At 42.9% G+C, this 14613-nt stretch overlaps 1 protein-coding gene across 1 annotated transcript; it reads right to left on the bottom strand.

The window, feature by feature from the left end:
* Positions 1 to 5158: 5158 nt before the first annotated feature.
* On the bottom strand, positions 5159 to 6177 carry LOC123133495 (histone H2A.1-like). The gene is made up of 2 exons (XM_044552973.1): positions 5737 to 6177; positions 5159 to 5630 (listed from the first exon to the last, which is right to left on the bottom strand). The coding sequence occupies exons 1-2, from the start codon at positions 5986 to 5988 to the stop codon at positions 5364 to 5366; spliced, it is 519 nt and encodes a 172-aa protein (XP_044408908.1). The 5' UTR covers positions 5989 to 6177; the 3' UTR covers positions 5159 to 5363.
* Between the last annotated feature and the right edge of the window lie 8436 nt (positions 6178 to 14613).

Below are 14613 nucleotides of genomic sequence, written 5' to 3'. Positions count from 1 at the left end.
TTCAACATAGTTGCGGGCGCTAACTATACATTACCAAATTTTTGACATGCCTCACAACCTTTATAATACCGAAAACAATCCTCTAGCAAAGTCGGCCAATAAAACCCTGCTCTTTTTAACAACCATCGCATTTTGTGAGCCGACTGATGTGTTCCACATATTCCTTCATGCACTTCACCCATAGCTATTTTAGACTGATCGGAATCTAAACATTTTAAAAATAACCCATCTATTGTTCGGCGATACAACTCATCATTAAACAAAGTATATTTTAAAGCTTGTTGCCGAACCTTCCTATCTCTTGTTTGACTTGGATCCTTTAAATGATTAACTAGAGGAACTCTCCAATCACTCAATTCTAATTTATTTGGATCTGCAGTACATTGTACAACTAGTTGCTCAACTGTACTAGGCCCAAGTGCACCCCGTTGCAAAGTATCTATTATTATAGACTCAGCATGCATCGGCTTGTCTATTATAAAAAACATTCCTTTACTAATGTGATAACCGGATGCTTGCTGTGCTAAACAATTAGCTCTAGAATTCTCTTCTCTAGGTATATGATGGATGGTGAACGTATCTAGAGACTTAATTATGTCTAAACATCGGTCCAAATAACTATTTAATAATCCATCAAAACATTGAAATTCACCTTTAATTTGTTGTACTACCAGAAGCGAATCCCCAAAAGCATCTAGATCCTTTACACCCATATCAACTACAGTTTGTAAACCAAACAGTAAAGCTTCGTACTCAGCTTGGTTATTAGTGCAAGGTATTCCAAATGGACCGATGTATCATAAACAACATTATTAGGTGAAATTAAAACATTACCGACGCCTTGCCCGTCCCTACAAACCGATCCATCAAAACAAAGTTTCCATGGACACACACTAACATAATTGATATTTTCATCACCTTTAATCCTATGATCAACAATGAAATCGGCGATAACTTGACCCTTCATAGCATGCAATGATTCATATGTTAAATCATATTCTATTAGTGCGTAAGCCCACTTTCCTATCCTACCACTAAGAATCGGTTGTTGCAACATATACTTAATGACGTCAGCCTGGCAAGCTACCACACACATACTAGAAAGAAGATAAGGCCAAAACTTGGTACATGCATAGTATAAAGATAAGCATAACTTTTCAATAAACACGTACCGACTTTCGGCGTCGAGCAAACGACGGCTTAAGTATGCAATGATGTATTCTTTGCCGCTGACCTCTTGCGCCAACACTGCACCGATCACCCTCTCTTCTGTAGCAATGTACAGCCTGAACGGCGCACCGGCATGGGCGCCCGCAATATTGGAGGATTTGATAAGCATTGCTTTATATTATTGAACGCATATCGTTGCTCTGCCCCCCAAGTAAATTCGGCTTCATTCTTTAGCCGAAGTAGAGGAACAAACGATTCAATTTTTCCTGCAAGGTTAGATATGAATCGTCTCAAGTAATTAATTTTTCCTAACAACTTTTGCACATCCCTTTTACACGTGGGTTCCTTCAAATTTCTAATTGCCTCCACTTTCTTAGGGTCAATCTCTATGTCATTTTCATGAATTATGAATCCTAAAAACTTACCAGCCGACACGCCAAAAGAACATTTGAGTGGGTTCATTTTTAATCCATAACGACGCATCCTTTCAAAAGGTAATCTTAAATCGGCTAAATGATGATCAAACCCATCTGATTTAACAACTATGTCATCAATATATATTTCTAGTACAATGCCTAGAAGATCATGAAAAATTAAATTCATAGCGCGTTGATATGTAGCACCGGCATTTTTTTACCCAAATGTCATAACGACCCACTCAAATAAACCAACAAAACCTGGGCAACAAAAAGCAGTCTTAGACATGTCTTGTTCGGCCATAAATATTTGATTGTAACTTGCATTACCATCTAAAAAGCTAATCACTTTATGTCCTGACGCATCATTAATAAGCATGTCGGCTATAGGCATAGGCTATTCATCTTTCGGAGTAGCTTTATTCAAATCTTTAAAATCAACACAGATTCTAATATTACCAGTATTTTTCTTTTTCACGGGCACAATATTAGAAACCCAAGCTGCATATCTACACGGCCGAATAAACTTAGCTTTTAACAACCGATCAACCTCTTCTTTGATGCGGTCATACAAATTAGGATTGAAACTTCTACGAGGTTGTTTATGCGGCCTAAAATCGGATTTAATAGGTAATCTATGTTCTACTAAATCTGTACTCAAACCGGGCATCTCAGTATAATTCCAAGCAAAGCAATCAACGAATTCTTTAAGTAATAAACATACCTTACTTTTCTGATCGGCTTTCAAGCTAGCTTTGATAAATGTAGGCCTTGGGATACTTCCATCACCAATATCAATTTCCTCAAGTGGATCAGCCGATGAGAATCCTTGTCCAAGCTTTTCCATGTCATCAAAATCTTTAATTGTTTCATGCATATCGCTCTTTCCGGAACGATACTCCTCCGTCCGTCTTTGTAGCCACTCAATACTATCGTCTTTATTCATCATTTATATAGATAAATCATTAAGCCGAGCTATGTCAGCTGGCTGTGCATTTATAGGTACAAAACCATTTCTACGGATACTGATATAATCATAATCCGATAAATCCCTACCGGTCAAACATCGCATGTCACCGTGTTACCAATCATCCGACGCCTCAGTCAAAGCAATGCAAGAAGAATTGTCCGCCTCAATCACCTCGACATCATCATTAACCCACTGAATTAAGCATTGATGAAGAGTAGAAGGGATGCAACAATTTGCATGAATCCAGTCGCGTCCCAAAAGAATATTATACCGGCCTTTGACATCAACAACAAAAAATGCAGTCGGCAATGTTTTGCTTCCGACTGTGAGCTCCATAGAAATAACACCCTTAGCCTCGGACAATTCCCCTGAGAACCCACTAAGTCCCATGTTGATCTTCATTAACTCGCTCTCTTTACGGTTCAGTTTAGAAAATACCGAAAAGGGCGTAATATTAACACCTACACCGCCATCAACGAGCATGTGACCAATAGGCTTACCATCGATGTGACCTTTAATAAATAATGGCTTTAGGTGCTGCCCATGCTTCTCTGGTTTCTCAAATGTAGCATTCTTTGGGCCAAGAACAAGTTCAGCAATTTCTGCCTTGGGCGCGCGAAATTCAGCAGGCAATGCGAACACCATATTAACATCCATATCAGTTGATGCATCTTTATTATTCTCTGAATTTTCTGCAATAATGATGTCATCCGTATTTTTATTTTCCTCTGCTGCAATGCGCTTCTCCTTCCAAGTCTTTGTAGGCATCATTGGTTTATCCTGATTAAACCATCTATCGCGCTTCTTCTCAGCTATCTCTTCCTTTATTTCCAATGTCCGCAGTCATTGTACACGTCGTTTCTGAGTGTGGGTAAGTCCATTCGGGCACCACTGCGGTGCTGGTTTAGTTCCTGGCGCGACAGACTTAATTTGGCTGCCCCCAGGTCCTTCGGCCTATACTGACGTACTTCTATTTTTCTGGCAAACATTTCATCTCTGGCCAAAAAACTTCTCTGCTGATCATATACGGTACTGGAATTAAATCCCTGGCCGCGTACATTGCCTGAGTCCCAACGTGTAGATGTACTAGTATTAGACTTGAAACTCCTCGGATGCAAACTCTTGGACGTTCCTGTACAACAATTGTTTATGATCAAATCAGCTTGTGTGCTAGCCGATTTAGGCTTCTGAATAGTACGTGAGGATATAGCATCCGGTCGTGCATGCGGGTTATGCCTAGAATTAGTTTGCTTTTCAAATTGATTAGACTGGCCAGCTTGCCGCAACTTTACGCCATTACTTTTCTCCTCTGTACCGAGAGCTTCTTTTGAGACACTGCTTGTTTCTGTACAATTGACAACACCTTCATCTGACTGGTGTTCCGCTATTTTCAGACCATGATCAACATCCAAATCATCCGAATTTTTTGCTGCTTTAGTTTTAGCACGCTTCACCAGCATCCATACGCGCTTGTAGTTGCCCTTATAGTTGTTGCGCTCTGCACTGCGTACCGGTGATCGACCTCCTTGAATCTCTGCTTAAGCTGGTCTTCTTCTTTTTTGCGTGTGTGTGTGTGTGCGCGCGCGTGCGTGCACATGGGTTCGTACTATTAGATACTATAAATTTGTACGTCAAAAAGATAGCAATGCTGCAGTGATGCTATTATGAGTTGAATTTGTACCACATGATCAACACACAGAGTTGTCAGGATCTCATTATTCTGGGAGAATTTGCACCCCTTGTGTTGTTATCAGAATGCCCAGGATGTCAGCTGTGTAGAATTTAATCTCTTTGTTGCTCAGGATGCATAAAGTTTGTGTTCTGTTTCTACATGAGTAATTTCGCTGGAATTACATTCAGAAGGTTCTAATTGTACCCTCTCCAGCTCTAAACAATCCCTTAACTGTGAAGCTGCTGCATGTGTTGATGCAGAGAAACAAAACCGAATGCCTTTTGCAACAACAAAAGAGGAAGAAAGAAAACTGAATGCGTGCAGTGATGCCCGGTTATCACACGTTTAATCATCTCTGTTTAATCTGCCCTTCCTAGCATCTGTTTCTACTTTCTATAGGTGAATCCAAAAAATAACATGTGCTTCTAGCTAGTAGTTAGTTTAGTTTGCATCTACGTAGCAGCCAAATGTCTCTCAGGTCTGTGGTTTGAAAGCTTAAATTGTCTGCAAGAATATTTTGAGCTCCAAAGGTCAAGCTATAATTTGCCACGTTTATCTCCAAGACTTCTGAAGCATCAGTTTGTGGTTTCAACTATTCATTGTCCAATCTAGCGCCACCATCATTTCTTGGCTTCGCATGGAGGTGGAGGATTATAGGAATCGTCAGTAGTGATTTCTTCCAAGAATTCAGTTTCCTGCGGCTTGATTGAAATATGATTGGTGTGATCGACATAACATAAGATGAGCGCCTGAAATTGAGTACCCTGTTTCAGTGAGCAAAGAGCAAGGGGAATTTTCAGATGGTACAAGAGAGAATTTCATACAAACAAAACAAATATTTAGTAGCAAACGTTCGTAAGAAAAAGCAGGTGTCAAGCATTCACAAGATCAATTGCAGAGACACATAGATATACAGAACAAGAGAATTACTAAGACTCAAAGGACTGCATCTTTAGTATTTCCCACAGAAATCAGAGATACAATGCCACCCTTTTTGCTCAACGAAATCAGAATGGGTCACTAGAGACTACCAGGCACTACATACAGATCTGCCAACCAAACTACTAGTGCTCATCTTGTCCATGAGAAATGGAACAGAGCAGCAAGACTGGCTAGGCTAAGGGGACGAGGACGGCTACTCCTTGGCGGCTGCGGTCTTCTTCTTGGGGGACTTGGTGGCGGCCTTCTTCTTGGGCGACTTGGCCTCCTTCTCGGCGGCAGCGGGGGACTTCTTGGGGAGCAGCACGGAATTGATGTTGGGGATGACGCCGCCGTGGGCGATGGTGACGCCGGCGAGCAGCCTGCCGAGCTCCTGGTCGTTGCGGACGGCCAGCAGCAGGTGGCGAGGGATGATGCGCGTCTTCTTGTTGTCCTTGGCCGCGTTGCCGGCCAGCTCCAGGACCTGAGATTCATACCAACCAAGAACGGAATCGGTTATCTGTCCAACACAAGAAGAACAGAGCAGCAGAACAGAGGCTCGAGGGCAGCGAGCGAAGATCTGCGGTTACCTCGGCGGCGAGGTACTCGAGGACGGCGGCGAGGTAGACGGGGGCGCCGGAGCCGACGCGCTGCGCGTAGCGGCCCTTCTTGAGGTAGCGCCCGATGCGGCCCACGGGGAACTGGAGCCCGGACTTCACGGAGCGGGTCACCGCCTTCTTCCTCTCGCCGCCCTTCCTTCCGGCCATCTTCTTGCTGCTTCTCCGGCGAACCGGAGACCACTCTGTACCGCCACGGCCTCCTTCTGCCGCCGCGAAGACCATTGTCTGTCGCGCCGTCTTCACGCTCACACGGCCTGCTGGAGGGCATGGGCCGGTCGACAGTGGCCCATAGAAGGCCAAACCACCGCCTAAGCGGCACGGCAAGCGGTCGTCGCGGGATCCCGCATAGCCAGCGTTGGCGTTTCGTACAAAGAAGACGAAGGTTGCTCCAGCATGCCGCACCGCCAAGGTTGTTGTGGTGGTGCAACCTCCCCCATCCCCATCCGCCTCCCCTTTCATGTAGCCGACGGTGGAGGTAGAAAAGCCGGCGTCGACAACTGTCCCAAAGGGGGGAAATCCAATGCAAATTTTGTTCAATTTAAATAGTTCATTGTTCAATGGTTGAATGCAATTGTTAAATGTAGATGGTTCAATGGTTGAATGCAATTTTTTTGCAATGCATGTAGCGTCGACGGCGAAACTTTCCTACACAACATGAATGTTTCATCTCAAGATGTTGATGATGATGATTCTTCGTCACAAGAATATACTATGTATGAGGAAGAGCCTAAGCATGGTATGTATGAGGAAGAGCCTAAGCTTGATATGTATGAGGAGGAGTTTATTGATGCAACTCCAAAAGGAGGAAGATTGCCAAACTATCAAGAAGATGAAGATGTGTTGCTATCTGTGGCATGGAAAAAAATAAGCATTGATCCCATGGCCGGAGTTGAGCAACCCCCCTCGACTTACTGGGTATCAACTAAGGAGTACTTCCATGAGCACAACTGTAAGTGCATCTAGTGCCTCTTAGTGATTTTGGTGTATTGAAGACTTATAGGTTAAGGGACAGATGCGTTTGTGAGTGTACACAGGTCTATAAGTCTATGAGGAGTTGGATATTTACAGAGAAAGTGGACCCCTAAAAATGAAGTTCTTCAACTGAAGACTTTGAATTTCTGAAGACTTTCTGAAGACTTTGAAAGTGAAGAAATTGGTGTGACCTTGAAGACTTGGCAATCATTCGAGGAACATGAAGCGTGTCAAGACTTTTGTTTTTATAGTTTCATTTTCTTCTTCTTGAGTCATAGGAAACACCGTACTGTTAAAGGGGGTCAAGGAAATACTAAGGAAAAATTTCCATGTGATGCTCAACTCAAAATCCTACATCTACCAATCCCTTCGAGTGAAGCCATTGGAAATCTCATACAGTTCAGTCATATTCTTCAGTGACAGAGACGAAGTTCTTCTGGTCTCTGAGGAATTTGTTCTGACTGAGGAGTTAGGAATTCGCCAGTGCGGATTGCCTACAAAGTGAGGAACATGATAGCCCTGAGGTATTTGAGAGTCAAATATTCTGACAGTTGTTGTGCTACGCGTCAGCTGTCCCAAAATATCTACCCACCTAACGGTCATATCATACAAGGACATTTATGTCTTATCATGTCGGGCTGCTCCCTAGTCTATAAATAGTCGCCCCCTTCAACCACTAGCTGGTTGGCTGCTCCGAGAGAAACTAACACTTGTCATTTGAGAGCAACCCATCCTCCGACGACTTTGAGCAAAAATCATCAAGTGAGGAAAACCCAAACCCCAAACCTACAACCCCCAAAGTGATTGAGCATCACTGAAGAGATTGATCCTGCGTGGATCCAACGCTTGTTTCCTTTGAAGACTGTGCTTCTTCCAAACGGTTAGGCGTCAAGGTCTAGAGCACCCAAGAGGAATTGTGGATCGCCGAGTGACCGAGTTTGTGAAGGTTTGGAAGTCACCTGAAGACTTACCACGAGTGAGGGTGAGGTCTGTGTGACCTTAGCTCAAGGAGAATACGGTGAGGACTGTGTGTCCGGGACTGGGTGTCCTCGAGTTTAAATACTCAACCGCTCCAACCAGATGTACAACTGAGACGACAGTTGGAACTGGTCTACCAAATCATTATCTTCACCGAGCTTACTGGTTCTATTTCTTCAACTCTTTAATTTCCCCATCTCTGTTGTTGTGTGCTTGTTCATATCTGTTTGAAGACTTTGACTGAAGACTTTCTCAATTTCCTCAGTTCAATTTCTTCAGTCTGTCTGTCTTCATCTTGTGTTATCCTGTGTTTACGCTTTCTGTACTCTATGCTTGTCTTCATTTCATCATGATGACTATGCGTGTCTTCTGCTATGTTTACTTTTGAATACTTATTCCGCTGCAAGTAGTTCTTCATTTAGGAATTTCCTCACTAGCAAATTCCTCAGTGAAGAATTCATAAAAATCGCCTATTCACCCCCCTCTAGTCGATATAATGCACTTTCAATTGGTATCAGAGCAAGGTACTCCCTTGTTCTGTATGATTTTGGTTTAACCGCCTGGAGTTTAGTTATGTCGACTGCAGGATTGAGGAACGTATCATGTCCCATCTTTGATGGTCATGAGTATCCTCGGTGGAAGGCCATGATGAAAATGTGACTCATGGCTATGGACAGCGAGCTATGGACCATCACTGAGATCGGTCTTACCGATCTATGCAAGATGGCGGAGGCTGATGACATTCGCAAGTACACGCTACTTAACCTCACAGCGAAGGATATCATCTGCTCCAGTCTATCCCGAAATTAGTTCAGGAACGTCATGCACCTCAATCACGCAAAGCTAATCTGGGACCGTCTCTCTGAGGTCTATGAAGGTCATCGAACCCGTCATGATCCTTGGTTTGAGGGTTACAAGGACTCTATCAATGCGATGACATTCGTACCAGAATCATCATCCTCTACACCCTACCTCATGGCAAACAGTGTGAAGGTAACCGAATGCTATCTATCCGAGTCCAGTGATGATGAATCTGGCGATGAATTTGGACCTAGCTATGTCAAACTTGCTTCCCTTGCCACTAAACAACAAAGATCTTTGGAAAAAGTTCAATACATGCTAAATAAGAGCGATGATATGTTGGGTGAAGAAATGGATCAGTCAAAAGCTTTGGCTAAAAGTCTTCAGAGGCTTCATTCCAAATTTGACGACCTTCAAGGTCATCATAACACTCTCTTATCTGATCACGAGAAGCTTTCATTTGAATTTATTCAAAGAAAGCAAGATCTTGAGAAGCTAAGAGTGAGTTATGAAGATCTTCAGAAGGAGCGTGATTCATTACTTGCTCAGCAGATCGGCGCTACTCAGGAAGAATTTGATCCGCCATGTATGAAGTGCATTGAACGTGAATCTGCTAATTCTTCACCTGAATGTTCAAATGCTTCTAATGTTACAAATTCTTCACCTGTCTCTGCTATCACTAATTCCTCATCTAAGGACTTTTCTAGTATCACTGATGATGCAGGGCTGAAGGAATTGTACATGACAGGCATGTACAAAAGCCTCAAAGGGCATCAGACTCTTTGTGATGTGCTTAAAAAGCAGATTCTCAATAGAAACCCTAGGAAAGAGGGTATTGCCTCTGAGAGGAAACTCAATGCTGATGGCAGGACTGGGCATTCGGTTTAACCGAACCGTTCGGTTCGGTTCCTAGGCTTTTGAAAAAGTTCGGTTTTCAGAAAATCATGACCGATCGGTCATTTGGAAAAATACTAACCGAAGATTCGGTGGACCGATATTTCGGTTCGGTGCTCGGTTGACCCCTAATTGACCGATAGATTGGAGAAATGAAATGAAAGGAAGATACACTTCTGCAATACATCTGCAAAAGAACCTTGTGTACACTCAAGAAGTAATATCCTATGAGTAAAAATCGGAACCTAGTAGCAATATGATGACGGGAAATCATCAGCACCTCACGAAGTTATCAAGAAATCCCCATCGTAGAAAGAGAAAATGCCAACGGTATGGAATCAAAGAGAAAGTGAGAGATTTGAGGGATGAGGTGTGCGTTCTCCATAGCACAAAGGTCTGCGCCGCCATTGCCCGTCGGCCGCCCGGGTGGAGAGAAGTAGAGGCAGCTAGGGTTAGGTGTTCGGTGGGGAAAATTGGGAGTGGAGGCAGAAGCGTCCAGGCGCAGGTCGGTCTGGTCTCTCTGGTGGCTGCGTCGTGGACTAGTACTGGATAAGGATGGGAGAATTGATATTGGGCTGTGGGCTGTGGCCCATTACATAGATTTAGTCCATGTCATATCTAATCGGTTTTGCCGGTCCTTTCGGGTAACTGATGCACATGACCGAACTCCCCGAATTAATTTCGGTTTTTACAAAGTGTTGACCGAACTAACAAGCAGAAGTTTCGGTTTCAGTCATTTCGGCTTCGGCTCCGGTTTTCTCGGTTCGGTAGTTCGGTCCTCGGTTAATATGCCCACCCCTAACTGATGGAACATATTGGAAGCCTGAGCAGTACCCCAAAACCTCATGGGTTGCTGCAAAGGGACCTCCAGTTGATCCATCCAGTTTATCTGGCTTTACATGTGAATCTCCTCATTCTTCTCATGAGTCATTTGACTCCAACTATAAATTGTTCAAGAATCAAAATGGTGAAGTATTTGTTAAATATGTTAGCACTAAATGCAGGAACGGTTCCCCTATGAAGAAAATCTGGGTTCCCCAAAGTTATCTTGAAAGTCTTCAGGTGAATGTCCTCATGACACCACCAGTGAAGAACAGGAATCCCAGATCCAATTCTTCATATGGACCTAATCCTTCATATGGATCCAATTCCTCAAAAGGATCAAAATCCTCATATGACCATCATCGTGCTAACCCTTCTGTTTCGCAGGGTAGAGCTAAGGGCTATGAATATGAGCATTATTCTTCTAATCATTATGTTCATAAGTCCTCGAAGAACTTCTCTGCTTATTCATATGTTTACCCTAACCCCTCTTATGTGAAACAAAACGGACTAGCTTCTATGCCACCTTTCTCATATGGTGCACGCGGAGTGATGAGTTCTTTGCCACCCCTTCAGATGTGGGTGGTGAAGAAAAAGAACTAATCTCTTATGCAGGGCCAGGTCTCCAGACGTGCTCAAAACGTCTGAAGAATTTGCTGGAGACCTGAATGTGCCTGAAAGGACGCAGGCTAATCATGAAGAAATGAACTGTCATTTCAGACGTCCTCATACTCACTTATTTGTGTTGTTGCTTGATGAAATTGATCTGATGATATTGATGTCATATTCTTCACTGATGAAGTATATGAGTTTGTAAGTTGCACTAATTCATCTGCGGGATGATCAACCCAAAGGAAACGAGTGGGTCCTCGATAGTGGATGTATGAATCACATGACTGGTGACAAGAATCTATTGATGGATGCTCCTTTATCACTCTCACATCTGAAGCATATTATCTTCGATGACAAAGGCAAAAGTCAGGTATTGGGTCTAGGTAAGGTTGCGATCTCAAAGGATCGACACATGGACAAAGTCATGCTTGTCGAGTCCTTAGGATACAACCTCATGTCTGTCTCAATGCTTTGTGATCTTGATATGGTTGTTATCTTTGGCAAATGTCGTTGCATTGTGATCATGGAAGCTGACAATTCCAAAGTCTTCGAAGGCTTTAGGAGAGGAGACTTGTACATTGTTGATTTCTCTACAGGACCACAACCGGCCGTGTGCTTACTTGCAAAAGCTTCAGAAGGCTGGCTATGGCATCAACGACTTGGTCATGCTGGCATGAGGAATTTGCACACGCTTGCAAAGAAGAAGCATGTCATTGGCATTGAGAATGTCAAATTCCTCAAGGATCACTTATGCGGAGCCTGTGAAGCTGGAAAGATGACCAAGGCCAAGCATCCAACAAAGACTATCATGACTACCACTTGACCATTTGAATTGCTTCACATGGATCTCTTTGGTCCTAATCATTATTCTGTTGTTACAAATGATGCATCTCTATATGGCTTTGTTATCGTTGATGATTATTCACGTTACACATGGGTGCACATTGTCACTTACAAACATGAGGTGCAGGAAGTCTTCAAACGATTTTCCTCGAGGGCTTCAACCAACTTTGGTGTGAAGATCAAACACATCAGAAGTGACAATGGGACTGAGTTCAAGAATTTCGGTCTTGATGGCTATCTTGATGAACTTGGTATTACTCATGAGTTATCTTCTCCTTATACTCCTCAGCAGAATGGCGTCGTGGAGCGCAAGAACAGAACCCTCACTGAAATGGCTCGCACTATGCTTGATGAATACAAGACACCTCGTCGGTTTTGGATTGATGCAATTGATACTTCTTGCCACATCATCAACAGAGTATATCTTCACAAATTCTTCAAGAAAACTGCCTATGAACTCCTCACTGACAAGAAACCCAATGTAAGTTACTTCATAGTCTTCGGTGCTAAATGTTGGATTAGAGATCCACATCACAATTCTAAATTTGCACCGAAAGCACATGAGGGTTTTATGCTTGGTTACGGAAAGGACTCGCACACCTACAGAGTCTTCAACAACGTTCTTCACAAGGTTGTTGAAACTGTAGATGTGCGGTTTGATGAAACTAATGGCTCGCAAAGAGAGCACGTACCTTCTATGATAGATCAACCAGCACCTAAGGATTCTATCAAGTTCAAGGTTACTGAGGATGTCATTCCTACTAAAGAATCTACTGAATAATTCATTCCAGAACGTGATGAACATCAAGCTGGCGCACCTGAAGAAAATGGTGCTGAAGAAAATGCTCCTGAAGGAAATGCTAATCAAATTCCTCGAAGACAACCCACCCATCCTCGCATTGCTAATGAAGTGCAAGTCGAGAAGATCATCGATGACATTAGAGCACCAGGTCCTCTCACTCGCTCAAAGGCTTCACATTTATAAAACTTTTGTGGGCACTTTGCTTTTGTCTCTATCATAGAGCCCACTAAGGTAGATGAAGCATTTCTGGAGCCTGAGTGGATTCAAGCTATGCAAGAAGAATTATATCAGTTCGAGCTCAACAACATCTGGGAACTTGTCAAACGTCCAGATCCTCACAAGCACAACATCATTGGCACAAAATGGATCTACCGCAACAAGCAAGATGAAAACGGCCTTGTGGTGAGGAATAAGGCACAGCTTGTAGCTCAAGGCTACACACAAGTTGAGGGTATTGATTTCGATGAAACTTTTGCACCTGTTGCTAGACTTGAGGCTATTCGCATATTACTTGCTTACGCTAACCATCATAATATCACTTTATATCAAATGGATGTGAAAAGTGCATTCCTCAATGGTAAGCTTGAGGAAGAAGTATATGTTGCTCAACCCCCAGGTTTTGAAGATCCAAAGAATCCCGACAAAGTTTTCAGACTCAACAAGGCCCTGTATGGCCTCAAGCAAGCCCCTCGGGCGTGGTATGATACTTTGAAGGAATTCTTCATGAAGAAAGGCTTCAAACCATGTTCACTCGACCCAACTCTTTTCACTAAATCTTATGATGATGAATTGTTTGTGTGCCAAATATATGTTGATGATATTATCTTTGGCTGTACTGACCAACGCTATAGTGATGAATTTGCCTATATGATGAGTGAAGAATATCAAATGTCTATGATGGGAGAATTGAAATTCTTTTTAGGTCTTCAAATTCGTCAACAGCGCAATGGCATATTCATATCTCAGGAGAAATACCTCAAAGATGTATTGAGGAAATTCGGCATGCAAGATTGCAAAGGGGTCAAAATTCCAATGCCCACAAATGGCCATCTATGCACTGATGAAAATGGTAAAGACTTTGATCAAAAGGTATACCGCTTCGTGATTGGCTCTTTATTGTACCTATGTGCATCTAGGCCAGATATTATGCTTAGTGTTTGCATGTGTGCCCGATTTCAAGCTACACCGAAGGAATCACACCATAAGGCTGTGAAGCATACTCTTCGATATCTAGGTCACACACCAACACTTGGATTATGGTATCCCAAGGGCTCTTCATTTGATCTCATTGGATATTCAGACTCTGACTATGCTGGCGATCGCGTGGACCGCAAGTCAACATCAGGCACATGCCATTTCCTCGGACGATCTTTGGTATGTTTGTCCTCGAAGAAACAGAACTGCATATCACTCTTCACTGCAGAATCTGAGTACATTGCTGCTAGATCATGCTGTGCTCAATTACTATGGATGAAGCAAACACTCAAGGACTACGGCATCAACGTGAAGAATGTGCATCTCTACTGTGACAATGAGAGCGCCATCAAGATTGCTCATAACCCAGTTCAGCACTCGAAGACAAAGCACATCCAGATTCGTCATCATTTTCTTCGTGATCATGTGTTGAAGGGCGACATCTCCATCGACCACGCTAGCACTGAAGATCAACTGGCCGATATCTTCACTAAGCTCTTGGATGATAAGAGATTTAGCAAGTTCCGGTGTGAGCTAAATATCCTAGAATCTTCTAATGTTCTCTGAAATGGACACACATCCTAACACTTATGCTGACTTGATGACTTAGATGCACAACACACAAAGTAACGTTTTTCTTCAATCAATGAAGACTAACCCTCTAAGTGTGAAGAAATTAATGAAGAAATTGATTCTCAGAGCCCTATGACAATTGTACGCGGTGTCTGAAATCAACTTTCTCATACGGTGGGTTACGCCACCAACCAAAGTTGGAAATCTTCAATTGAGTTTTTCTTCGTTTTTGAAATTCCTCAGTTTTTCAAATTCTTCAACTTTGCATTGTCTTCACTCTTTCCGGTGTTGTTCTTCATTTGAATATATATGTGAGTTTTATGTCCTCTACAGCATTCACTTATCGCTATTTCTTC

This window comes from Triticum aestivum, chromosome 6B (assembly GCF_018294505.1).
Source record: "Triticum aestivum cultivar Chinese Spring chromosome 6B, IWGSC CS RefSeq v2.1, whole genome shotgun sequence".
Classification (NCBI taxonomy): Eukaryota; Viridiplantae; Streptophyta; class Magnoliopsida; order Poales; family Poaceae; genus Triticum; species Triticum aestivum.
The sequence above is the reverse complement of the archived record's forward strand: the minus strand, read 5'-3'. Positions and strand labels throughout refer to the sequence as shown.